We start from the raw sequence: 27298 nt of genomic DNA, 5'->3' as shown, positions 1-27298 counted from the left end.
CCCTGTGTGAGACGGGAAGGAAGGAAGGATATTTTCTTACAACTCCCTCTTAGCAGAGAGGAGTCTTCTAGAACGTCACCTTGGAGACTTCCCCTTCAGTTTCATTGGGTAGAACTGATTTAATGGCACTGCTACTTGTAAGGAAGGTTGAAAAAGTGGAAGTCTGGCATTTTTCAGCTGCTTTTGTGAGATGTGGCCTTTGCTAGGGTAGAGGAGCAGTGAGGAGAATACTCTGGGTTGGCAGCCTACAGGTTATATCCCTGAGTCAGCTACTTTGTCCAGCTATCTCTGGCTTGGTCTCAGTCTTTTCTTAATCTGTTGATTTATTTTCTGCCTCATTTAAAAATAATTAAAAGTGACTTACTAAGTACAGATAAAAGCTGTGAAGAGAAGGAAAATAGGGTCGCCGGGGTGGCTCAGTCAGTTAAGCGTCCGACTTGATTTCGGCTCAGGTCATGATCTTGGGGTCATGAGATCAAGCCCAGGGTCAGGCTCCACACTCAGTGTGGAGTCTATTTGGGATTCTCTCTCTTCCTCTCCTCTCTCTCTCTCTAATAAATAAGTTTTAAAAAGAGAAGGAAAATAAACTTTAGATGTACAGGCTGCACATAAATGCTTGCCGTATGTTAGAAATAGGCCAAATATTTGGCTCTGAGCTTCCTAGTAGTCAAAACAAAGAGCAAAACAAGACTAATTTTATTCATTTGGTGAATGAAGCCACAGTTCACTTAATAACCCAAGGTGGAAGCTAAGACATTTCTCATCCTCTCTTTCCCTGGCTGGTGGTGAGAGGGGGACTGCATTTCCTCCCATGCCTTACTACCTATTGCCGTCGCCCTAGGGCTCACCCATCTTTCTTACGTTGTTGTTGTTGTTGTTGTTGTTGTTGTTAATCTTCAGTAATCCTTTTGCTAGCCTCAGCCTCCTGTCACTTTGTCCTCTTCATCACTAGTTAAATCATCTTTGTCCTTAGGATTGCCCTACACAAAACCTCGAGGGCTCCTGTTTGCTTAATGAAATACAGACTCCTCAGAACCTGGGGTTGAATCAGCCTTATGCATGGAAGCTCAGCAACCCCCCCCCCCCCCCCCCCACAGGTTCCTTGGGAAAACACTTTTAATGAGGCATTTTCAATTTAGGAAGGTAGACTTGTAGTTTTTGAAACTAATATACTGAGTACAACACTACTATACGAAAAGGACTCTCCTACTTCTGGGGAACTGTTCTTTACTGGGTTCCTGTTCCCTCTCAAGCAGAGTCACCCTCTCCCTCCGTTGAATCTCCGAAGTAGGGTTTACTTCTGTTCTCAGTTCTATCTAATATAACACTAGCTGCTCATTTACTTATTTGTCCCCTCCCCAATTAGATTATTACCCCCTTGAGATCTGGGACTGTTTAGTATCCATTTTATCATCCAGGATGGCACTTTGTCTAGGTCTTCAAGTATGTACTGAATTGCACTTAAATGGTCAACTGTTAAATAGTGAATTATCTGGAAAATTGTAATTCTCCCTCCTGCTATTTAGCATGCTTCTGAGTTGTTCTTTCATTATCTTCATATTTTTCTTCAGGGAATACAAACTTTCACTTATTCATTCTTTTTTGACAAAGTCAGCCATAAGCAAACCAATTTAAATAATATTTCTTTTTAAATACGTGCAGATACCAGTTTTGAAGAATGTGGCATAGAGAAATTCTCAAGGAGAAAGTAAAATGCTAGTGATGTACTAAGGGGCCAGGAGTCTGTGTGAAAATGCATGCTTCCATTTCAGATCTGGTGTGTAAGTCTTGTGGAGATAAGGCAAAGGCAGGACTTGACAGGTCTGATATTACCCCTCTTTTTGTTTTATGACCAGATTCCGGTCCTTAGGGTTTATTTCATGTTAACTATACATTGAGATTACTGGAAGGCTTTCTTCATTTAGAAAATGAACTTTGCTAGTTGGAGGTGAATTTTCTGATTATCTGAGATTAATATGGATATCTTTCTATAGTCGGTCATCTTGAATTAGTGTTAATAGCTTTTCATAGCTTGTTCTTTTTTCTTATTCTGAGATTCAGGTTAGGAGAAGTACCTCTTGAGAATTATTTTTTTAAGCAGAACGTACATTTAAAAAATATGCTTTAAGTAGAAAAAGATATTGAAATGCATTTTAAATAGAATCATGTATTTTAGCGATCATTGCATTACCGTTTCAGATCTAAGGACTTTTTTTTCCTCTTGTGTTCTTTATTCTAGCAAACAAAGTATTTGCTACTCCAGATTTGAATTATTTTTCTTTTAATTAGAAAACACTTTTAATGAGGCATTTTCAATTTAGGAAAGTAGGCTTGTAGTTTTTGAAACTAATATACTTAGTACAGCACTACTATATGAAAAGGACTCCTACCCTCCCCAAATAGCATTACCTCTGGATATGATTCCTTTTAGTTCCCTCTTTGAGGATTTTTTTTTCTTGTAAATATTTTTTTGAAAGCCTTTTATTACTTGCCTGTATCACTAGTATTCCCAGAGATGGCGTGTCATCCATTTGTGTTTATGATGGGCATCGTCAGTCTTCAAGGGCCCTGGCTCTTTCTCTGAGTGGAACATTCCTACCTTTGCAGGTCAAGCTGCTCAGACACACCCACCAGAGTGTGAATCTGAGGCTGGAGGCAAGTGTTGGAAAGAAGCTGGGAGTGCCTGGAGGCCATTTGGAGAGAATGGGCAGTGGGGGCAGGACAGTGGGGGGCAGCTGCAGGCTGTGGACCCAGGGGCCAGGCCAGTTCTGGTTGTGTCTGTGTGCTCTGCTGTGTACCCTTAAGTTGCGCGACTTGGTTTTCTGGATTTCCTAGACATTCTATGAATTATCCAATGCCTCTTTAAAAAAAGAAATCACTATCCTGTTATATTAGCTAGTTGGTTTCTGATGCTCGAAATTAAGAATTCTGACAAATTCAACATCCATACCTGTCAGTGGTCAGTACGTGGCAGAGGCCCTTGTGGAGAAGACCAGTGATGTGCCCTTCTACCCTGACTGGACTCTGTTCAGGGTCCTAGGGTCCTGGTCTGAGGTTACCCAAAGAACGGAAGGAGCACACAGTCAATGTCCATTGTGGGCGCTGCTTTTGCCAGTGGCCAGGCAGGCTCTGAGCCACACATCAGCCACCCTGCTGGATCTCATTATACAGAGCTCTTCACTGTCTTTTTCTAATCACGTCTTTGCCCTTAAAAAAAAAAAGAGAGAGAGAGAGGTGTGATGCTCAGGAGCTAATGCCTAACTTCTAGTGCATCTTTTTGGATCTAATTTGGGAGTATTAGCATGGAAATATTCTTTGTGCCTTTTTTGGGTAGAATATTTAGTTAAAATTCCTATCTGATAGTCTTTATTGCTTTTTAGTATTTATTGAGTATCATACAGATACTATAAGATTGTACCTGTTCTAAGTGTACAGCTTGATGATGAATTTTGATAAATATACTGTTATAACCACTACTAAAATTAAGCTATAGAACATTCTCATGACCCCCAAAAGTTCCCATGTGCCGCCTTGCAGTCTGTACTTCTCCACCTCCTACCACAATTTTTGGCTTTTAATATACGTCATGGTAAGCCACCTCCATGTTAGTTGATGATCTGTCATTTTGCTGTTCATGGGGATATTACAGTACAAGAAGGTGTGATAAATCTCCTCCTCTCTTTCCTGAACTATTAAGTCCAAAGAAAAACTATCAGTGCTGTATAAATTATAGATCTGATAATGCTTTACCACATGGAACTGTCTAGAGTGAAATGACTTGTTCTTTTGAAGTTTCCCAGTGGATGGCTGTTCCGTATGGCCCAAAGACATAGACTGCTAGGATTTCCTCCAGGGATGTGATGATGTCTTTTATTTGTTTATTTTTTTTATTTTTTTTAAAATTTTTTGATGATGTCTTTTAATTGTTATCTGGGTCAGGTTGGGAGACAGATAATAGTTAAGTGTGGGCCCAGGAGTCAGATTGCCTAGATTCAGATCCTTGCTCTGTTATGTCTTAGCTGTGTGACCGCGGGCAAGTTACTTAGCAGCTCCTCTGCGTGCACTCCAGTCCTCACGCATAAAACATACCTACTGCAGAGTATGGAGTTGTTCAGTCAACAGTGTTTATTGAGCATCCTCCATGTACCAAGCCCTGTTCTTCATCTCTCATGAAGTTCTCAGTCTAGCATAGGGGAGAGAGCCTATATGCAGGTAAATCATATAATGTGTCAGATGGTTGTAAGTTTTGTAAAGAATAAAGCAAGGGGTAGGGCACACAGGTGTGTGAGCAAGGAGGGGAGAGGAGTGGAGGATGTTGTAGTTTTTAAATAGCAGGGTCAGGTTTTAAGTTAAGACCTGATGGGAGTGAGGGGCATTCCAGGCAGCAGGAAGATGATGCAGCGGCTCTGAGGGGGAGCAGGCCCGTGATAGGAATCCCAAAGAGGCTGGTGTGCTTGGAGTGGAGTGGGGAGCTGGGCAGAGAGAAAGAAGTAGGGAGGCAAGATCAGAGCGATCCCAAGGACTGAATGAGGAAAAAAACACAGTTTAGAGAAGTGCTTGGCTCTCTTCTGTTTTTGTTGCTGATGATTGCTGTGTAATGACTCTGTCCTCGTTAGGCTTTAAAAGGAGACCCTTGAGAGGAAGAGAGGTTATCAGAAAGAACCAAATGAGGCCTTCCCTCACTTAGTCATTCACCAAACGTTTGAGGGTTTCTTGTTGTCAGGCATTGCTGTAACCCACGTGGCTGGGGGTGGGGGGGTTGGGTCCCTGTGTCTAAAGAGCTTCTTCCAGCGGGTTTAGTGGTGCAGGCAGAGAAGTAATGGACAGCTGAAGTATGGCACGACGGCAGCTAGGTTAGTTGGATGCCCAGAGTGCCCTGGAAATGCATGGGAAGTCATAAAAATTAGACTTCATGGAAGGGTTAGCATTTATCATGTGGGTTTTGCTTTTGAAGTTTTCCCCTGTGAAGAACAAGATTTGTGTGTGCCTGGGGGGTGAGGTGGGAGGGTGCTTTCCCAGAGGAGGGGACAGCATGGGTAGAGTATTGAGAACTGGGGCAGTAGAAAGGGGGTTTGGTAGGCTGGGGTGAAGGGGGATAAGGTGGAGGGTAGGCAGGAGCCCTGTGGCGAAGGGCTGACAAGAGGGACCAGGGAGAGTTTATGAGTAGGAAGGAAAGGAGAGGAGGAAAGCAAGAAGTCAGGAAAGGTGGGGCGCAGGGAGTGAGGAGGAACAAGGGGGAGGAGGGGCTGACACGTGTTTGGTGATTATTCTTGGGCTGTTCCAGCTGCTTTGCCTGCATTAATGCATTCAGCCCTCATAACAACCCTAGGAAGCAGGCTATGTACTGTTATTATCCCCATTTTACAGATGAAGAAGTTGAGGTGTGGAAAGGTTAAGGCATCTTCTCGAGGTCACACAGCTGCTAAGTGGTGAATTGAGGTTCTAACTTGGGCATTCTGACTCCAGGGTCTAGGTGCCCCACCACTGCCAGTGAAATAATACTCAACATTCTGTTTCTGCCTTTGGTTTAATCCTTATGGCAGCCCATTAGGTATGTTGGAATTCCCTCTTTTGTCTTTGGCCTATGAATGATGATGGCAGAGCCAGCTGATCGGATCATCTCCATGTTGCTTTTGGTTCTTTTGTTCTTGGAATGGGCCCCAACAGCATCAGGACATAGGAGGAGTTCCTTCTTTCCCATCCTTCCTGTCCCCTCGTTTCTGCCATCTTCCTCTCAATGACAGTAGACATTTAAAAAACTGATTCTAAATGGGGACCTGATCGTGGCAAAGAAAAGTATTGCATACCTTTTCTTAACTCACTAATGACATAGTCATTTTAGTCTTCTTAGGTCTTAATTTTAAACAGACCTTTGTTAACTACTTCTTAAATACACTTTTTATATTATTTTTAAATATAGGAGATACCTGACAACATTGCAGAAAAGCTAGAAAACGTAAAACTTACCTTTCAGGGGTGCCTGGGTGGCGCAGTTGGTTAAGCATCTGGCTCTTGGTTTTGGCTCAGGTGGTGATCTCAGTGTCCTGAGATCGAACCCCGCATTGAGCTCTGTGCTCAGCAGGAGTCTTTTTTCCCTCTCGCTCTGCCACTCTCCCCACTTGGCGTGCTCTTTCTCTCTCAAATAAATAAATTAATCTTAACAACCCTCCCCCCCAACAAACCCCTTACCTTTTAGTGGAGCTACTAACATATTTTTGTGTAACATCTTTGAAATTATTTTTTTTCTGTAGTTGAGATTAGGTCTTTTTTCCCTTTAATATCGCTTTCTATAAATGCCATTCCCAAAAATTAGACCACAGATTACATGTTCTTAATTAAATAAGAAGCTGGGAAGGATAGTTGTACATTCAAGTCCAGGCAACTGTCTGTTGTCATACTTTTAAGGACCCGTCACCTTGTCATCCCTTCTACCTTGTTTTTACTTTTTGATCTTCTAGGTTCAGGGTGTCTTAGTCTCTTCTATGTTCTAATAATAACAGGGAGGAAAGCATTGAACCTTTCTGGGTGCATAGTATGGGCCTACACTGTGCTAAGTGCTTGGTAGGCACCATCGTTTCATCTTCACAGTAGCCTTGGGAAGGGGAGCCCATTAGTCCAACTGTACAGATGAGGACACTGAGGCACAGACTGGGTAACAGGCAGGGTCACTCAGCTAGACTGTCACAGAGCTGAGACTTTAACTCAGGTCTTTCTGATGCCAGAGCATCAGAACTCTTGTAACATTAGTGAGATTAAAGGACGATTTTTACTCTGAACTACCGAGTGGATCTGTATATTCTTCAGTGGGTGAGGCGGGGCAAAGGGAATGAATCTAGGGCCCCTTGTAGCTTGTCACACTTGGAGTGTAGCCACACGGGGTGTCCTGAAGTGGCCGACTCCTTTGAGATGGCACCAGCAGGCATAGGCTGGGGAGTGGATGCCCGTGCTAGGTGACACACCGCCTCTCCGGGGCGTATGGCTTCTCCTCGCAGCCTCTTTTATGGGTCCTGTGAGAGTCAGAAGGAAAAAGCCAGCAGCGGTATGCGTGGACGGCTTTAATTTTGGATCTCGTGTTCAGTGATAACGCTGAGTCACCTATGATGACCTGCTTCCCACCGCTTATCGAGGTTCCCCTGTGGGGCCTCACCTTTTGGCTTTTGTGCCTTGTAAGTGGCAAATATTTATTGATGAGGAGAATGATGTTAATATTTTCCCACTGCTACTTTGTTTCTTCTCATTTTCACCTGGCTTTTCAGTTTTATAATCTTTTCCCTGGATCTTGATCTTTTTTTTTTTTTTTTTTCACGTGCTGATGGGGTACCAGTGAATGAGTTAGATTCCGGTCTGTTGTGTGCTGAGCTTGTTCCATTAGTGGATTGGCTGCCAGCAGGTTGGGGACTGAGTCGAGAGTGGGGTTAGAACTCCCTTCTCTGGCTGCATATTAGAATCATCTGGGCTACTGTAAAATCAATGACCCCACTCCCATCTGGAGGGGGACCCTGGCCTTTTTTTTTTTTTTTCAAGCTTCCCAGGTGATTCTGTGATGTGCAGTTGCTGGATTAGTTTTCAGAGGCTTAATTAGCAGGTTTGGTTTGGACTGTGGGGAAGAGGGCGCTGGGCGGATAGCAGACCGTTCCTGCTCATTCCGTGGCATCCCAGCCAGCACCTAGGTAGTGCTTACCTCGTGCCGGGTACTATTCTAAGCCCATCACATCATTGACTCATTCAGTCCTCTCAGTATCCCTGTGAGGCAGGCGCTGTTATCCATTTTATAAAGAAATTCCTATTTCTAGCAAAGAAGGGGCATGTCGTGTGAAGCTGACCCACAAACCTAGCACACAAACTTAGAGAAATAAAATAAATCTAAAGCTCGTGGGGGGTGGAGGTGCTGCTTTTGATAGGGAGTCAGGAGAGACCTCTCTGATGAGGTGACATTTGAATAGATAGTGAAGTCAGCTGCTAGGCTTTGTGAACACCAGAAGTCATTGACGCAGAGGGCATATTAAATGCAAAGGCCCTGAGGTAGGAGTTCACGTGAGTCTTCAAGGACGAGAGTGGCTGGAATGGAGTGAGCAAGGATAATGGAATGAGATGACTTAGGTCAGATCATGTAGGGCCTTGTAAGGACTTGTTGAAGACTTGGGTTTTTTTTTTTTTTCCTTTTATGCTGCAGTAACAAATCTAAAATCTTGTTGACTGAAATCAAACATTGTTACATGTTCTTTACCGGTTTGGTAGGGGTCTCCTCTTGACTTCATTGGCATTCTCATTCTGTCCGTCTGAAACCCACAGGAAAGAGGGCTCCTTCTCCATTTCCCTCTGCCCCCCCCGCCTTAAAATAAATAAATAAATCTTTAAAAAAAGGTTGGTAGGTTGTTTTAGATTTAGCCAGTTTTAGTAACTTTTAAGAAAATGTTACTCTAAGTTTGTGTACTTGATTGTTAACAACTTTGAGTGGGAAAGGGTGGTGCTTTTCTCCTTTTATGGAGCGTGAAGATAGATCCGTTTTTGCTCTGATTAGAAATAAGCTAGAATGGAGGAATGGGCTTTGGATTGGGAATTAGAGGAGGTGAATCATTCCCAGCTTGGCCACAACCAGCTGTGTGATCCTGCCTGAGCCAGGAAAGGGAGAATTGGACAAATGGACGTGAAATGTTGAACTCCTCTGTGTCGTCTCCTGAATGGCAGTCATAGTGGCTTTTCCTTATAGGCCAATCACATTTTATATAGAGGTTAGTTCTGAGTCCATATGTAAGGTCAGAATCACCTGTATTAAAAATACACTTGGAAATACTTTCGGAAGGTGCCCCACTGGAGGTTGCCTCAGAGGAGTCCAGCACAGTCGGTCCTTTCCTCCAGCACCGGAACAGATCTCTGGCTCTTCAGTGGAGCGCCGGTTGAAGCAGCTGGCTTGCATTTAGGGACCATGTTTTATGGAAAATACATTTTTAAATACTAGACTCATCCAGTGTTGTGAGATGCACAAAATGTGATTGGCGTGTGGAAACAGACTCACCAAGCGGCTGTCGGATTTGTGGCTCATTCAGTAGAATGGAGGGCCATTATGGGACAACTGAAATTTCTTTTTTTTTTTTTTTTTTTTTTGTTTTAAAGATTTTATTTATTTATTCATGAGAGAGAGAGAGAGGCAGAGCGAGAAGCAGGCTCCCAAGGAGCAGGGAGCCCGATGCGGGACTCGATCCCAGGACCCTGAGATCATGACCCGAGCCGAAGGCAGACGCTTAACCATCTGAGCCACCCAGGCGCCCTGAAATTTCTTTTCTTCTCTCTTCCTCCTTTCTTTTTTTTTTGGCCAGGTGAATCAGGTTGAATCTGGGTGAGTTAAACGTGGATATTGTGCAGCCCCACTGTACTCAGCATTGCTCCCCTCCACTGGTACTGCCCCTGTCTCACGCCAGGCCGTAATCCTTCCTTGCCTCAGTCACTTCGGTAGTCTTCATGAGAGGCCCTTCTGAAGCCAGACCACCCCGATCCGTGGCACACATTTGTTGCCGAGTGATCCTTCTAAAAAAATTCCCAGTTTAAACATTGTGCAGCACCCGGACTCACAGCAATAGTCCTCAGAGTTCTCCACCAACATTCTGCTATGGCAGAGGTTCAGTGACTTAAGTACTCACAGGATCCCGGCAGCATAGCTCGGTGTGGTGAAGTCTCCCATGAAGTGCTGTACTCATGTTTTTGTGTTCGTATAACACTGTTTCAGGTGAATTACTATGGAGTAGAATTGATGCTGCTTGAATGTGCCATGTCTGTTTGATTTGCATACCCCCGAGTGGCCCATTTGGAGATACAAGTCATTAAGAGATTAAACTGGTAAGCAGGGTTTACAGATTATGTTCTGACCTTGGCCTTCCTTACGAGTTTCCTCTTTTACCATGCTGCTTCTCACATTTGAAGATCTAATGGTGTGGATGCACTTGAAGTGCCCTGAACATACCAAAATTAAGGTTTGGTGCCTTTGATCTGCATTCATTCATCGAGTATTTATTGAGTGCCTATTAGGTGCCAGGTATCATTTTAGGTACTAGGGATACAGTAGTGGACAAGACCAAGTCCTGGCTTCCATGAAGCTTACACTTTAATGGGAGAAGAAGATGACAGATCTGTGATATAAAGAAAAGAAAAAGGAAAAGAAAGCATGGGAAAGTGATAAAGATCAAAGAAGGGGTCCTATTTGTTGGTCTGGCGAGGTTGTGTAAGAAGGCACCTGGTGGTGCAATCTGGTGAAATGTGAGAGCAAGCCATGTTATTATCAGAGAGAAGGCAGCTCGAGGCAAAGCATGTGTAAAGGCCCTGAGGTAGGAGTGTGCTTGGAATATTCACAGAACAGCAGGAAGCTCACTGTGGCTGAGGAGAATAAGCCAGAGGAGGATGGGTAGGAGATGAGATTGGAGAGATGGGTAGAGGCAGAGAGCATGCAGGGCCCTGAACCCAAGATAAGGGATTTTCTTTTGCCTTGAATGCCTTCCCCTTCCATCTGTAACTTTTGGGTGAGGTTGGAATTAACTTTAATCTGTTCCACATGCTAGCTAGTTGCCCCTCTATTTACTGAATGATTCTTTCTTCCTCATTGATTTGAAATGCCATTTTATCATATTAATTACATGTCTGTTTACACAGATGTACATATGTTTATCAGTGCTCTTCCATTGGTTTATCTTCTTGCATATGTACCATTCTGTTGTAATTATTGTACCTTTATACCAAGCATTGGCAAATTATGGCCCACGGGCCAAATTCGGCCTACTACTTAGATTTTATAAATAAAGTTTTATTGGAACACAGCTACCCTCATTTGTTTATGTATTGTTTATGGCCGCTTTGAGCTCTGATGGCACCAGTAGTTGCAGAAGAGATGGCATGGCCCACAAAGCTAAAAATGTTTACGATCTGGCCCTCTACAAAGAATTTACCAACCTCTGCTTTATATTATGTATTGCTATCTGATAGGGCACGTTTTTCCTCATTCTTCTTTTTCAGCAATTTCTTGGCAAGGTCAACATGTTTATTCTTTCAGATGAACTTTAGAATCAGTCTGCCTGACTCCCTTCCTTTTCTCCACCTCTTTCAGGGTGGAGATCTGAGAGGCAGGAAGAATAGGAATTTGATTGCATTTAATTTGTAGTTTAGTGCAAAAGGGAAGTGATTGCTTTAAAATACTGAGTCTTTCCATTACAGCGGTGTAATATCTCTGATAGCTCTACATTTATGTCTTTCAGTAAACTTTTATTGTTTTTTCGATGGTATGTTATTTGTTTATTCCTGTATGTATTATTGCTTTTTGTTGCTATTACAATTGAGATCATCTCCCAGCTGTATTTTACAAGTGACTGTGGTATGAGGGAAAGGATTTGATTTTTAAGAATTTAAATTGTTTCTGACCTTCTTATGGAAATAAACTTCTATTAGGACTGTTAATTTTTAAATTTGATTCTTTTGGTTGATGGTCACTGTCTGAACTTAATATAATTGTTTCATTCCTAATGTTTATGTCTGTTTATATTGTGAAACTCTATACCTAGGGTAGTTTGGGGACATGGACTTTGGCCCCTCCCCCCCGTCATTCTTTTTTTTTTTTTTTTTTTATCATATATAGGTCACAGCAAACGATAATTACAAAACAACAAACAAAAACCCAGGAAACTTTATGCCCAGTCAACATTTGTTGATCATTTTAAGAATACCCAGAAGATAATTTAGGCATGCTGTTTATTAAGCAGGCTATGCCTTTTTGCAGAGCCAGTTTTTGCTTTTAATACAGGATAATAGGGTTTGCATATCACACAGGAGAGTGAAACCCAGTCAGTGCTTTACTGTGGAGTCATTTGATCATGGAATAAAGGTGACTTAACGTAGCATTTATCCTTTGGAATTGAAATATGAGCAGAAGGAAATTTTTATGAATCAGTTAGTGCTTTCCTAAATATGTTCTCTGTAAAGCATTTGATCTTTACCCTTAACATCTATTCCTTAAGGATGTGAAATCTATTTTAGATTTCAAGATCTATTACTTGCCCTGAGCACTAAACAGATGAACCATAAATTCAATATGTATTAACCTTTGTGGATTTATCTTTTAAGGCCATTTTTTTCTTTTTTTCTCTGAATTTGTGTCTCCTCCTTGGCTGCTTCTTACCTTGGTGAAGCTAAAGAGAAATTATTCATGTTGCTGGTTTCTTTTTCCTTTTGGTGAAGAAATGATGAGATGGTGATGACAGTGGATGTGGAAATGGAGAATTCCTGACTGTATTGTGTGATGTGCGAATAAACCTTGTTATCCGCGTTGCCTGTGAAGTGAAAGTTCATATGTAGAACCTGGTCTTAAATGCTCTTGTCCTTTTTTTCTACTATGTTGAGATTATCTTTGACCATCATCGTGAACATCGGTTGGTGGTATATGGTAGAAATGCCATCATAGGCTGTAAAGACATATCAGGCCACATGCCTCAATCACAGAAGGAGCCCCAACTTTAGAGTTTTTGTTTTGGGGCTTGACTTGGACCTATGGAAATTAGAGACCATTTTAGATAGAAGTGTGATATGGAAAATAATATAAGTGAATGTAGTGATAATTGGTTTCTTTTATTGGACACTTAATATGGACCAGGCATTATAATGGATATCTGCCACATCTAGGAATTGTAATCTCATTTTATAGATGAGAACATTGAGATTTAGGTTAAATAACTGGTAGACCTGAGATTCAAATCAGCTTTCAGTCTCCACAGAGAGGTTGTAAATTGAAGTGGCATTTTGGCTGTGATTTTTGTACAGAACTGTGTGTGTGTGTATGTGTGTGTGTGTGTATGTGTAGAAGGATTTAGAAATTGTAATTCATGTAGATTCTTCTTTTTTTAAGGGGGGGGTGCAGAGGGAGAGGGAGAGAGAGACTCTTGAGCAGGTTTCACACCCAGCCTGATGCCAGGCTCGATCTCATAACCCTGAGACCATGACCTGAGTTGAAATCAAAATCAAATGCTTAACCAACTGAGCCACCCAGGCACCCCTCATTTAGATTCTTTTATGTGAATTGACAGTTGAATTAAAATCAGAGTGGTGGAAAAGTGTACCATGGTGTGTGTGGGGGGCATCTGGAAACCTCGGTGCTTGAATAATCTTTAGCAAGCCCCTTTTTCTCTCCCCCCCTCCATGTGGCCTCAGTGAAGAGAGAATCTGGATCCTTAAATTTTTTTCAGTTTTTGGGTTTTTTGGGGGGGGGGGGAGACCCAGGAGTTTATTTCAGGATTTAATTTAGAGATGACGATGGAATGTATCATTTGTCTTCCGATTTTGAAATTGAGAGAGTACGAAAAGGGGAGGTTATGGTGTGGTGGTAAATGTGGGTCACGGGGGCTGCATGTGTTCAAGCTCCCCAAAGCGTCTTGTGGATCAGGAGAGTACTGTTGCGCCTAGCTTTAGAGACCCCATCAATGTTTATTAAATAGACACATAAGTAAATAAACGCACACACATATGTTCACATACTCCAAATTCTTTCCTAAACCTTTTCTGTGCAACTGCACTAATTAAGATGGAAAATCAGGATTCTGGGCCACATTATGTCATCATTTATTTACCTTAAGTATGGCTAAACCATTCAGATGCTAAACAAGTAACACTTGTCTCTAGTCAAAGCCCATTTAGAGTCTGAGGCCCTGCTCTGGTTGTCCCTCAGCCAGAAAATCTGGTTAGTTGGGCAGTTCTCAGTGGCTTGAGTGGAGCGTCTGACCCTGGCTGCCACCAGGTGGGTTGGAGTGGTACACCTGTGTGTGCGCGTGCGCACGCGCCAGTGTGGCCTTCTGCCCCTGACAGTGACCTGTGAATGCCAGAGGCTCTGCTGCCTGCCAGCCCAGAACTGGATTCCTGGCACAGTTTCGGAAAGAAAGTAAAGCTTTCTCCATACTGGCAGGGCCGTCAGCTTGCTTTCCAGACGCGGAGCGGCAGCCCCCAGTCCAGCCCAGCACAACTTGTACTGTAGTGTCTGCTCTTTGGTCTCTTTGCACCTAATACATGTCCCAAGGAAACTATTCCAGTGAAGGGCGATTTTTTCCCTCTTTTATCAGAGTGGCCTAACCTGGGGGAGTTACAGTATCTTTTCAAGGTTACTTTCAGACTAACCTTTGTGATGGTAAAGGAACTAGTGTAAATCTTGGTATTTTGTGAAAATACTTCTTTGATGTTTATTCAAATATAAAATTATTTATAGACTTCTGACTTATATTTATGTAGCCTAATACGTATGCAAGCCATAAGAAACATTTGAAATTAGAGATTCAAAAGCCTAACGGTTGAAAGTTATATGTTGTGTGGGATTCCAAGATGTATGTATGATTTAGCAGGTAATCCTGAAATTATTAGAGATGATGGGGGATAATGTTCTTTGATTTGGACAGGTTTTGAGCATGACTTCTGCTTCTGCGTTCCAGGGTTTGTGGCATTTTTTAATATTGCAATGCAAGTAACTATAGGCTCCATCACTGGGCTCTGGGCTCGTGGACTCAGCTTGCAGTGTAGTCCTTTGATTTGTCTGCTTGATGGGAGGGGAGGGACTTAGGTTCCATTTTTGCTCTCTCTTGTATAAGAGCCAACAAAATAAATATATTACAAGAAATGCCAAATGGTTGAGATGCTTTTCTATTCTTTTCTTGCCAGGAGCTTGATTTGATACTGTATTAGTAATTCTGAGGAAGAGAAAGGGCAAGCGAAAGAGAAAGAGAAAGTGAACATATTTCCTTTGAGATCTTTCTTCTATTTGTGTGACTTATTTAATTTGCTAACATTATTGACATTTTTCTCTTACGTTCAGGTTCATTGCTGGTAGGATTTTACAACTACTGAGGGATTTTTATTTTACCTTACAGTTCACATGAAAATTTCATGGCCTTAAACATTCGGTTGGGAATTTAACTTTATTGCCAGACTTTATTTCTAAGAGATAGGTCAGTAGTTGCATGTTGTATTTTACTTAATAAGTATCAAATTAATGGAGAATATTATTCAGTGGTATCAAAACATTTGTTTTTCATCACTTCTGAGTTTTCTTCTTTTACACTGTTTTGGCAGCCTGGGAAATAAATGACACTGAATTTTCTTCTTTTTCTTTTAAAGACTTCCAGCTGAACTCTCATCTCTCAACACTGGCAAATATTCATAAGATCTACCACACCCTTAATAAGCTAGTAAGTCAACCTTTTAAAGACGAATCTACCAGCTGTTTAAAGTAGTTGTTTTAAGTGTATTTGCTACAAATTTAGATTACAGATATTAAGATATCAGCTGTTTATGAAAATGTTTATGAATTTTAAAACTTGCCATATGGTGTGTGATTTTTTGGTAACAATGAACATATTTCTTGCAGAATCTAACAGAAGACGTTGGCCAAGACGATCACCCAACAGGTATCTGTAAATGCTTGCACTACTTAAATTTAAATAAACTTCGTAATATAAAGTTATAAAGGAGAAATACTAGCTGAGAATGATCTGTGTTGTAATACACTAACAAGTTGTTACTTGGTTGAGGGTGTTTTTCAAGGTGTATGAAGGAAGCTGTGTTCTAGCTCCTTCCCAGTGTCATATCTCTGTTGGTGGGCCTCTGGTTTATGTCAGAGTACTTCAGTCCCTTTAAAGGGGCTGGGACCTCCCTAGTGGTTTCACGGTACTGTTTCTTTACTGACGTATTTTAGTTTATACTAAAAACTTACTACAGTAATGCAGTTTGAAAAGTACTCCACAAATGCTTGTTGAGATGAAAAATAATTTGATAGATGGGTGGGGTGTTAGATGTATGTGTTGTATAGGTCTTGAGGATTTATGAATTGGAAAATTGAAACAATTATTATAAACAGTTCTCTAGTCCTGTGGTTCTTAAACTTTAGCTAGCTTGTAATCCTCTAGGGAGGGCTTGTTAAAACAGATTGCTAGTCGGGTGCCTGGGTGGCTCAGATGGTTAAGCGTCTGCCTTCGGCTCAGGTCATGATCCCAGGGTCCTGGGATCGAGTCCCACGTTGGGCTTTCCGCTCAGCGGGGAGCCTGCTTCTCCCTCTGCCTCTCTCTCTCTCTGTCTCTTATGAATAAATAAATAAAATCTTTAAAAAAAAAAACAAAACAGATTGCTAGTCTCCACCCCCAGAGTTTCTGATTCTGTAGACTTGGGCTGGGGCCCCAGAGTTTGCATTTCTAACAAGCTCTCAAATGATGCTGATGCAGCTGGTCAGGCGATCACACTTTGAGAACCACTTCTCTAAACTGTTGATACTCCCAAAGTTCAGAAACTTTTACTTGATCTGTGGTTACGTCTCCCAGCAAAAATTATTAAAATATAAAGTTTTTGAAAATTACCACAGTAATATGGGAACACATGCTTGTTGGTGAATTTTGAATAGCACAAAAGTGAATGGAGTAAAAAGTGACAGTCCTCCTTCTTCGTCTCCCAATCCAGCTTTCCCCCAGTACACTGTTTAATGTTTATTCTTTCAGACATTTTTACGCATGCATATACTTTAATAGTACTTTTAAAAATTTAGCATCTGTAAGATCATAATATACATATTATACAGCATCTTTCTTTTTTTCATTGAATGGTATATCTTGGAGGTTTGGGGATTTAGAACTCTCCCACCTTCTCCAGATTGGTTCAGAATCAATTGAAAATTAGACACAAGATGGAGATTGAAGTAACAGTTTGTTGGAAAACACAGCTTGGATGTATAGATAGAATGCAGAGGCTTTTCTGTATTTCATCTGAATTAGCCTGATGTGCAGTTGCCACCACAACTAGATAAGCACAGGCCAGCACACCTGCTGTCCCCCCTCCAACCCACCCGTTATGACAGTGGAGGAGTCTGAGCTTCTGCTGGTAGGCCAATCTGAAAGGGAGGTCAGGAGGGGCTGGGCCCTTCTCAGCTCTTTCTCCCTGGACCACTAATTAGATCAGACACTCCTCCTTCCAGGACAAGGAGTGAGAGAAGTGGCGGGGAGGGGGGCAGGCAGAGTCTGTGCCAGGAGTGTTCTAGAAGGCGAGGCCACAGAGGCTCCCTTCCCCTGATCTTTCTGTGTCAGAAAATCAACTCAAGGGCAATCAAAAGCAATTTGCTTAATACAGTTTGAAAACAATGTATGCACATGGTTTTAAAAGAAATGTAGAAAATAAAAAATGAAAGTTTCTGTTCCGTTTTATTACCCCCAGCTTTCATCCCCCACTACTAGTACTCCACATTTGACTCTCCAGAGGTAACTCTTATATCCTTATGTTTGTTTCCTTAATGATGATGATATTCCCCCCCCAAACAGTATATATTTGTATGTGCCTCTTGTGTTTGTCACTCAGCATATCTTGATCTTTTTATAGTAGCACATTTATAAAGCATCTGCTTTATATTTTTTGTCTCTGCATTTTTAAAGTTCATGGATATATCATAATGTCCTTCTGCAGTCTCCTGTTGATATACATTTAAGTCTGTTTGACTCGGCTGCTACCAGTAATGCTGAAATAAAATTTGCAGGGCCAGTTTTAATAGAAGTAAAGCACATTTCTCTCCAATTCTGAACCAATATGTTGGTGGGCTCTGAGGATTTTTTAAACTTAAGAGTTAGTGTAATTTTGATTTAAAACTGAATTTTGTGTTGGTACAGCCTTGAGGTTGTCTCTTCTTTAGCTGAGGTAATAAAACCTCTGAGTTCTGAATCTTGTACATTATGTAGTTAACTTTGAACTTCAGATTTAAATGAATATTGTTACTATAGTAATTTTATGTCTAAATGTTTAACCTGAATGTGGCAATTTAATAACTGGAAGCTATAATTAAGAAAATGAAAGTGGAAAATGTATTTGGCCCCATGCCTCCTCTCTCACCCTTGGGGACAGTGGATATGTGTGATGTTTGGTATGTAACGTGCTGGTGCAATGCCTGCTACCTCATACATGCCCGTCAGTGTCAATTAGCATTAGTAATTTCTTAGAACAGTCCATTTCATTAACATTTCCCCATTTGGTTGTAGCATCACTTGTGATTACCATACCTGACGGAGTAGGCTTTAAAAATTAAACAAAGGGGCGCCTGAGTGGCTCAGTCGGTTAAGCATCTGCCTTCAGCTCAGGTCATGATCCCAGGGTCCTGGGATCGAGCCCCACATCGGGCTCCTGGCTCAGCGAGGAGCCTGCTTCTCCCTCTCCCTCTGCCTCTCTCCCTGCTCATGCTCTCTCTTTGTATCTGTATCTCTGTGTCTCAAATGAATAAATAAAATCTTTAAAAAAAAAAAATTAAACAACATAAAATCTGTTATGTTTGGAAATCTGAGAACGTTAATCACCATAATGCTGCTTTGAATCTTTTGAAGGCCAACGGTAGTCTCAGCAACATCTGTAAGAAACTGTATATGGAAGAGCCAAACCTAAGTGCAAGAGAGGCTGCTGTGTCCCTTTTCTTTGGTGCTTTCAGTCTTCCTCCCACCAAGAAAAGAAAAAAGAGAGAGACAGAGAGAGTTAATCTCAGACCAGTAGCCCCAAATCCAAATTATAGGGAATGAATAAAAAAAAGCCAAATGGAGAGGACAAAAAACAATGAGTAAGAAAAAAGATGATAGATGTCAGAAGTCAGTATTTAGAAAGGAACGGAAAAATTTTTTTGTCTTAAATAGTAGGATAAAAATCTCACATTTAGACACTAATAGTTTCACTCAAACAAGCAAGTAGTTCAATGATCTGTTCAAGGAAATGAAAGAAAATATTAGGTACTGGAAAGGTGTTTTGAAATGTGATCTGTTTATCAACCCAAAATCACTGTCTTTGTGACATTGTTCAGTGAATAGTGAGGTGAAACAGCTATATAAAAAGTACTGAAGTGGCAGAATGAACCATGTAAAATGTTAAGTGAAACAAGGGTATGATACAACAAACTCTGTAAAATGAAAAATTAGACAGTGAGATTTTTGTATTAGAACATGCACTTACACTAAGTTAGGAAGAGTCAGACAAATTCTCTAATTTTATGGACCTCTTGAAGCCCCAAAACAAAAAGATTAAAAAAGAAAAGGCAGTGGAGCATCTTAGATACATAGATACTGTTTATTAAGAATAACAGGTTTAGTGGGCGCGTGGGTGGCTCAGTTGGTTAAGCGACTGCCTTCGGCTCAGGTCATGATCCTGGAGTCCCTGGATCGAGTCCCGCATCGGGCTCCCTGCTAGGCAGGGAGTCTGCTTTGCCCTCTGACCCTATCCCCTCTCATGTGTTCTCTCTCATTCTCTCTCTCTCAAATAAAAAAAAAAGGAAAAAAAAAGAATAAAAAAAGAATAACAGGTTTAGTTAAATTATCATCAAACAACAAGCTGGATAGTCATTAAAGGGCCTTTGGTCTGATCCAGGTGAACTCGAGGTGCTCTTTGAAATAGATTTTGTGGGACCAAATATTAAAATAAATCAGCTGAAAGATGTTGGCAGTATTTCTAATTGTTTAATGTGGGAAGATTTCATTGACTACCTGATATATTTGAAAATATAGGCAGTGAATAGAATATTTCATTTGTTCTCTTTAGCATCTTAGATCACTTTAGATCCACTTTGGTGATCTGAAGTTCTTTTAACACTAAATCAAAAAGAAATGAACCTGAACTCAAGTCATAACTCTTGGGTAAAAAACTATAAGCAATTTTTATTGCCTTCCTAAGGAACACACACACACACCCACACACACCCACACACCCACACACACACACACACACACACACACACACCCAGCATCAGGGTAGATTTCAGACTGATTGATTTCAGACTGATTGTCTATCTACTGTAGAGATATTGAGACTGAACACCAGAACATCAAGATAATATTAAGGAGTGTGAGTTACAATTTGGGATTGCTAGTTGGGATTCTTCTTCTCTTCCCTTTATTATTATTATCAAAAGGCTTTTCTTTTTTCATATGTATCTGCCAAATATTTCTCATGATGTAAGATGAATCTTTAAAATCTTTTTCATCACTGCTTTTTCTTGGGTGATTGGCAAAGAATGAAAACTTGCAGCTCTCTGATCATTTCAAATGAATTTGGGGTTTCCTAAAGTTCATCTATTGGAAGTTGCTTTTCTTTTTTACCTAATTATTGATCTGGGAACTTTCTGGTGCTCAACTTTATCGGCCAGTTTTCTCATCTGTAGAATTGGGACGGTAATAATACCTCTCAGATTTGTGAGGATAACTTTGGAAGTGCTTCAGCATTATTCTTTAAACTATCAGCCTTAACATTTTGCCTTGATCTGTAATGTCAGATTGATTGTACTTAAGTAGATACTTTTACGGGGTTAAAATAGTCCATTCTTTGAAGTAGATGACATTTCATAACATTTTCATAAGTTGTTTTTTAGTTTAAAGATAAAGTTTAGTTGAAGTAGATTAATTGATATAAATTCTGAGTCAGTAAAGCCTAAATTTAATGATACAAATAAATACAAATTTGTAAAACATTCATTTAAATGAATATAATTTTTATTATAAAAAGACATCACGGAGTTATTTTAAGAAGCAAACAGTATCGAATATTTTTGTTTAAAAAAATCCTACTTGCCAGGAGACTTAAAAGTCAAGTGCTTATTTTACTGACAAACAGGAAAAAAAATCTGAAATGATATACTATCTATTCATTGGTATTTTAAATATCTGGAAAGGTACTAAGGAAATGTACTGACTTTTTAAGTAGAATTTGATTTACACATGTTTTAGGAACACACTTATTTCACAAATATTTATTGAGAGTGTTCTGTAGGATTCTCAGTAATGTATGTATCTTCTTCTTATTGTACTAAGATGCTCTATTAGTTGCTGTGTATGCACAGGTGAACCAAGTGGGGCCCTGCAAACCAATGTGCACTTTTGCATGTGCACTTAAAAAATGCTAGTTGTTGCTCTTGCTCAGGTAGGATCCCTGGAGCTATGTTTGGGGAGAAGGGGAGCGGGTTTGGGGCACATAAGCCTTGAGTTGTGTGCTCTCTGTGTATTTTGCTGATTTGGTTCATGTTGGCAAAGTATTATAAGTAACCTTGTTTTCCTCAGTATTAAAAAATTGCTTTTCACGTAGCCTGAAACTTTTCACTGTCATTATGGGTTCTAGGGTTCTACCTCTGGAGCTGTACTGTGTAGTCCTTTGTATCTTCACTGGGGGCTGAGTTTGACACATCTTTCCTCTGAGGCGGGATGAAAGGGTCAGTAAGCTAGTGAGTGCCTGAACTCCAGTGGGCACCGGGAAGGTGAACAGACACCATTTCTTTGTGAAAGATGGCCCCATCATAGCCACTTGCTTATGCTGACCATCAGAGTAGAGAGATCTAAGCAAAAGCCATCTTTTAACTAGAAGATACAAATTTTATTTTTATTTATTTATTTTTAAAGATTTTATTTATTTATTTGACAGAGAGAGACACAGCAAAAGAGGGAACAGAAGCAGGGGGAGTGGGAGAGGGAGAAGGAGAAGCAGGCTTCCCGCTGGGCAGGGAGCCCGATGCGGGGCTCGATCCCAGGACCCTGGGATCATGACCTGAGCCGAAGGCAGACGCTTAATGACTGAGCCACCCAGGTGCCCCTAGAAGATAAAAATTTTAAATAAATAAAAGAATAAAATGCCAAATTGGGGCTCAAATAATGAGTGCATTTTACACAAACACAAGAAAAAGTGATTTGTGAAACTTTTCACAGAAAACATTCGTCAATAAGGAAGAAAATAAGAGAAAGTTGAAAAAGTTAACTTAGGATGTTTGTACGTTTACCAAAACTGTGATACTCTTGATAACTAGGACTCGGTGAAAGCTAGACATTATACCAGTTTGTCTATGAGGAAGCAGATAGGAGAGGAGCTAGTGGATTAACCTATATTGGTGAAGACATTATTTTAAATAGTGTGCATTGTGCCATGGGCTGAGGCACTAAAGTGCATTTTCTCCCATGTTCTGCAGACACTAGTGTAAGGGGGAGGTTATTGTCACGTGAGATGCTCAGAACCAAGCCATGACAGTACTGAAAGGAAATGACTTTTTTTTGTTTGTTTAAGAGAGAGAGGGAGAGCGAGCAGGGTAGAAGGGGGCAGGGAGGGGCACGGGGAGAGTGAGAGAGAGAATCTTCAACAGGCTCCATGCCCAGCGCGGGAGCCCAATGCGGGGCTCGATCTCACGACCTTGAGGTCGTGATCTGAACTGAAATCAAGAGTCTGATGCTTAACCAACTGTGTCATCCAGGTGCCCCGACTTTTCTTTATACATAGACATCCAAGGAGGGGAAAGTGAGCTTTGACGTTTAAGACAGACCACTCTTTCTTCCTTCCTTCCTTTCTTTTTTTTAAATTAAAGTATAGTTGACATACAATGTTGTATTAGTTTCAGGTGTACAACATACTGATTTGACAATTCTATACATTACACGGTGCTCACCAGGATAAGTGTAGTTACCATCTCTCTCCATACAAACTTATTACAATATTATCAACTGTATTCTCTATGTTGTACTTTGCATCCCTGTGTCTTATTTATAAGTGGAAGTTTGTACCTCTTAATCTCATCACCTGTATAGCCCATCCCCCTGGCCGACCTCCCCTCTGGCAGCCACCAGTTTGTTCTTTGTATTTATGAGTCTGTTTGTTTGTTTTTTCATTTGTTTTTTAGATTCTACATAAGTGAAATCATATGGTATTTGTCTTTTTCTGAAATACTCTCTAGGTCTTCCATGTTGTTGCAAATGGCAAGACTTCATTATTTTTTATGGCTGAATAATATTCCATTGTGTATATCTATCTGTCTGTCTGTCTGTCTGTCTGTCTATCTATCTATCTATCTATCTATCTATCTATCTATCTATCTCACATCTTCTTTATCCAGTCATCTATCGATGGACACTTAAGTTCTTTCCATATCTGGGCCGTTGTAAATAATGCTGCAACAAACATAGGACTCCATATATTCTTTTCAAGTTATGGGGTTTTTTTTCCCCTTGGGTAAAGACCTAGCGGTGGAATTGCTGGATCACAGGGTATTTCTATTTTCAATTTTTTCAGGGCCTCCATATTGTTTTCCAGAGCGGCTGCCCCGGCTTGCCTTCACCAGCGGTGCACAAGGGTTCCCTTAGCTCCATCACCTCGCCACCACTTGCTATTTTTTGGACACACCGTTATTTCTGAGCAGTGTGGCAGGCTTTCCAGATTGGCAGGACAGACTTTTACATTCTGCAACCCCCACCACAAAGCATTCATGGACAAGAATAAATCTTTTTTTTTTTTTTCTTCAGAAGCTTGGGTCACTGTGAAGCTCTTTGGCCCTTTTTGTGTGCTTTAGTGTTGTTTATAAACAGGACCATTTTATAGGGAAGATGGGGGGGGTGTGGTGGTGGGCAGCACTTTCTCCACCTTTCCCTTCCAGTTACTGCTGCTGTTGTGGGGGAGAGAGATACGGTGTGCCTTGTGTCTCCGAAAAACTCTCTGCTTCCATCCTTGGAAGGACAGGATCTGGTAGGGACCTGGAGAAGGGTGGCCGAGGGTTGTCTTTTTAGCCCTGTTTGGGGTCTGCTTCTGTGCTAGAGGAGGAGACAGGATCCTCGAGCTCATGCATCATTCAGTACCTGGCACTGGGCAGCCGCCTCAGAGCAGGTTTCTAGAAAGAGCTGTCCACCTGCACTGTGTTGGCTCCCTCACCCACATCCCTCTGCAGCCCGTTGCAGCCTGGCCTCCACCCTCGCCGCCCCACTGCTGCGGGCCTTCCTTGCTCAGTCTGGTGGGTGCCTTCGCTCCTTCCCTGAGCTGACCTCGGGGTGCACTTGACCACACCTCCAAATGCTCTCTTCTCCTTTGGCTTGTAGGACATGACACTCTCCTAGTTTTTCTCTCTGCCCAGGTCTTTCTCAGCCCTTTACACATCCACCCTCGCTGGGGCTGTGTCCTGAGTTCTCTGCTTCTCAGTCTCTGCCTGGATGACCTCAGAGAGGCGACAGTAAATAGTGGCTGAGCGCTGGGGCTCTGCTGCCGAGCTGCTTGGCTTCCATCATCCACTTCACCTACTGCTTTCTGACTGTTACTTAATCTCTCTTCTTCAGTTTCTTCATCTGTAAAAATGGGGATGCTAGCAATACTACATCGCAGGGTCACTGGGAGCACTCAGGGAGTGCTGAGGTCCAGCCTGAGCACTGTCTGCATACCTCCATTCCAGCAGTTAGAACGTGTTTCTATTTATATCCCCAGCATCTATCTATACACAGTGCTTGGCACCTAAGCACTTATCGAGTAGACGTTTTTCTTCATAAAAATCCTGAGAGGGAGGTATCACAGTTCTTACTCTTTAAAAGATGAACCAGAATAGGTCAGCAATTGACCAAGCCACATAGTTAGGTGAAGAGCTAAAACTTATTCGTTGAATGCAGATCATTCAGACACCAGCACCCTTAAGCTCTCTCTTGTCCTCTGACTCAGTGAGAGCCCAGGGCCTTCTACCAAGGGACTAGTGGAAGGAGGAGAGACATAGGGGTCCAGAATTCACCCCTAAACACTTTTGGGACCTTGGAAAATCACCTGGATGTCCGAGCTTTGGTTTTTCCCATCTGTCAAGCAGAGATAATGATCTCTGCCCTGCCTGACATTCGGGGTTATTGCGGGACCCAAATGGCATATCTGGTAACACCTGTGCCAGGATGGACACATTTTAATTATCTTATAATTGTTTTGTAATTTATAATGGTTTTAGATAGTCTGAAGCAAGACTGTCTGGGTCTGAATTCCAGTTTTGCCACTTAACCTAACCTCTCCCTGCCCCCATTCTCTCAGCGGCATAGGCAGTAATGAGGCTTCTCTTTTCATAAGGCAGGTAGGAGGTGGACAAGTGAAGGCATCATGTAAGTGTTAATAACAGGAACTGGCTCACAGTGAGGTCCCTGTACGTGTTCCGTGTTGGGATCGTCTGTTAGTATATTTTAATATCTTTTACCAAATGAAGGTTTGCTTCTGAAAATCCTGACCAAAAGTGGCAGAAACACACTGAAAATGATTATGGAAATTTTGCTCAAGATCCTGTCAGGCTTCTGTCCAAAAAAATCTAAATCCTGTTTTTCTAAGATCAGATACCCCTTGAAGCTTAAGAATATTGGGACTGATGTGCTTGTTTGTGTTTTAAATTCAAGGTTACTGGTTGATCTGGCCTTGCCTAATGAAATACACAAATGAGATAGCAGTGCAGTTCCTTTTGAAGGAACACTGACATATAAAAGAGACTGAAGCTTTGATGATTTATGTTGGAAATCACGATGGAAATCGTGATAACTTCAGTTTCTAATGTGGTTTTGGGGGTGGGGGACATTAACTTATTTGTGTCATTGCAAGGTTTATTTCTTGACTACAACATTTTCCTAAAGAGGAACTAATAACCTTTTTTTCCACCTTACAACATTTACAGATAACATCTAAACCCTTTACGGTATAAGCCACGACTGTTCTCAATTTGGCGGGTGGCTTTCTCTGGGAATGTTAGGATGTGGCTAAACATGCTGTTGTACCCTGTGACTCTTTGTCCCCAGGAAGCCTGCGGTCTTGCAGCTCTTCAGACTGCTTTAGTAAAGTGATGCCGCCGAGGAAAAAGAGGAGACCTGCCTCCGGAGATGACTTATCCGCCAAGAAAAGTAGACACGATGGGTATGTCGCAGAGACAGTAGATCAAACTCAATGACGTACATCAAAGAGGCACACTTTCAAAGTGTAATTATCTTGTGATACTTATGTGGGTTTATAAAACAAAGCCAGATTAGGTAAGTCGAGTTCTTAGAAATTGAAGTTTTGTCTTAGTTGACTTTTTGTCTTAGTGGATCTTAATTGATCCACCAAAACTGGTGTAGAGTTTCTTCCTTTTAAGGGCTTGCCGTCTCTGCCCGTTGAGGACCACAGGATTGGTATGTATCTGTCCTCTAAGGGGTCTCACTCACCAAACACAACCACAGGAATCCGCAGTTGCTTTCGCAGGGGCCCTGGGCTGAATGGCCGGGGGGTGCTGTGGGGCCTGGACGCTCTGAGCCTGCCTGGAGTGGTGGCCGAGCAGAGGTTGAGTCTCAGATGAGTGAGGATTTGTTAGAAGTCGTGAAAAAGAAGACTCTGCACACTTCTCTTTCAGACAAGTGAACTGCTTAATTTAAGGGTAACTCAAAAAGTCGTGAGGCTTGTTTATTTTAGGCATCTTTAATTCTTTCACCTCGATTTTCATGAGTCTTTTTTGCTTTGCTGTTTTTGTTTTTTAACAACAAACAAACATCATAATTTCATTCTTTTCTGCCTTTTTTCCATTTTCCTCCATTCTGGCTCTGTAGGTTACTTCACTCATGGGCCTGAATATTCACATCTATAAATCAAGGGGATTAGATGAGCTGTTTCTGTTTTTTCCTTGCCGTGATACTTTATATGCTCCAACTCGGTTGGAAGGATAGAGAGATGGACTCTGAAAATGTGAAAATGCTATCACTCTTCCTATACCAGATGAGCAGAAAATGTGATCTATGAGAAGATAGCAGTGACTGAGAAGACAATCACCAGCAATGTTTAGACCAGTGATTTTCAGCTTTGGGAAGCCAGGTCACTTGGTCACTTCTTTGGTGGTGTCACTGTTCTTGTCATTGGAACTGTTAAATGCTAATAATCACATAGCAGTTTGTGACTATATATGGAGCACTTGCTACTTCTCACCACAGTCTGGGATAACTCCAAATGAGAAAGCTGTGTTAAAACTGGTGGCTGCGTTGCAGGAGGGGGTGAGGTCCTCTTACCGATAGCATTTCATTGGCCACCCAAGGGATAGGGGTCTATAGCTTTAGCTGAGTTTCATTCTTGTTTTTTTTTAATAAACAACTTCACTTACATACCACAGCTTTCATCCACGTTAAGCGTACAATTCAGTGATTTTTACTAAGTATTAAGAGTTACACAACCGTCACTACAAACCAGTTTTAGAAGACCTCTACCACCCCAATGAGATCCCTGATGCCCATTCACAGTCCGCTCCCCTGTTCCCACCCCCAGACCCCTGCAACCCCCCATCCAGCTTCCATCTACAGATTGGCCTTTTCTGGGCATTTCATGTGAGTGGTGTTTTTGTGTCAAGCTTCTTTCACTTAGCATGATGTTTATGAGGTTCATCCATGTAATAGCATGTATTGGTATCTTTTTTAATTTACTGAATGGTATGCAATTGTCCTTTTTTATGTAGAGCACTTTGAGGCACTTCATTACAGCGTCCTGTGTAGGTCTCCATGTTGTTGACCAGACTGTGAGCTGAGAA

The 27298-nt window shown here is 41.5% G+C and overlaps 1 protein-coding gene across 7 annotated transcripts in view; it reads left to right on the top strand.

Annotated features, from left to right (window-relative positions):
- DCUN1D4 (defective in cullin neddylation 1 domain containing 4) overlaps positions 1 to 27298 on the top strand; it is a 69402-nt gene that overhangs the window by 3910 nt on the left and 38194 nt on the right. For 5 of the 7 annotated variants that reach the window (XR_004679224.1, XM_035005007.1, XM_035005006.1 and 2 more), the window contains exons 2-4: positions 15130 to 15200; positions 15380 to 15419; positions 25554 to 25668. Coding sequence is in view for 6 of the 7 variants with exons in the window: in XM_035005007.1 (XP_034860898.1) it covers positions 15130 to 15200; positions 15380 to 15419; positions 25554 to 25668 (226 nt within the window). In the remaining variant the exon portion in view is untranslated. Of the gene's footprint in view, positions 1 to 9703; positions 9835 to 15129; positions 15201 to 15379; positions 15420 to 25553; positions 25669 to 27298 lie in introns of those variants that run through there. The other 2 variants (XM_035005010.1, XM_035005011.1) reach the window with 2 other exon arrangements.

The sequence above is a fragment of the Mirounga leonina genome, unplaced genomic scaffold (assembly GCF_011800145.1).
Source record: "Mirounga leonina isolate KUSES-001 unplaced genomic scaffold, KU_Mleo_1.0 Mir_129, whole genome shotgun sequence".
In the NCBI taxonomy this organism is placed as follows: Eukaryota; Metazoa; Chordata; class Mammalia; order Carnivora; family Phocidae; genus Mirounga; species Mirounga leonina.
The sequence above is the reverse complement of the archived record's forward strand: the minus strand, read 5'-3'. Positions and strand labels throughout refer to the sequence as shown.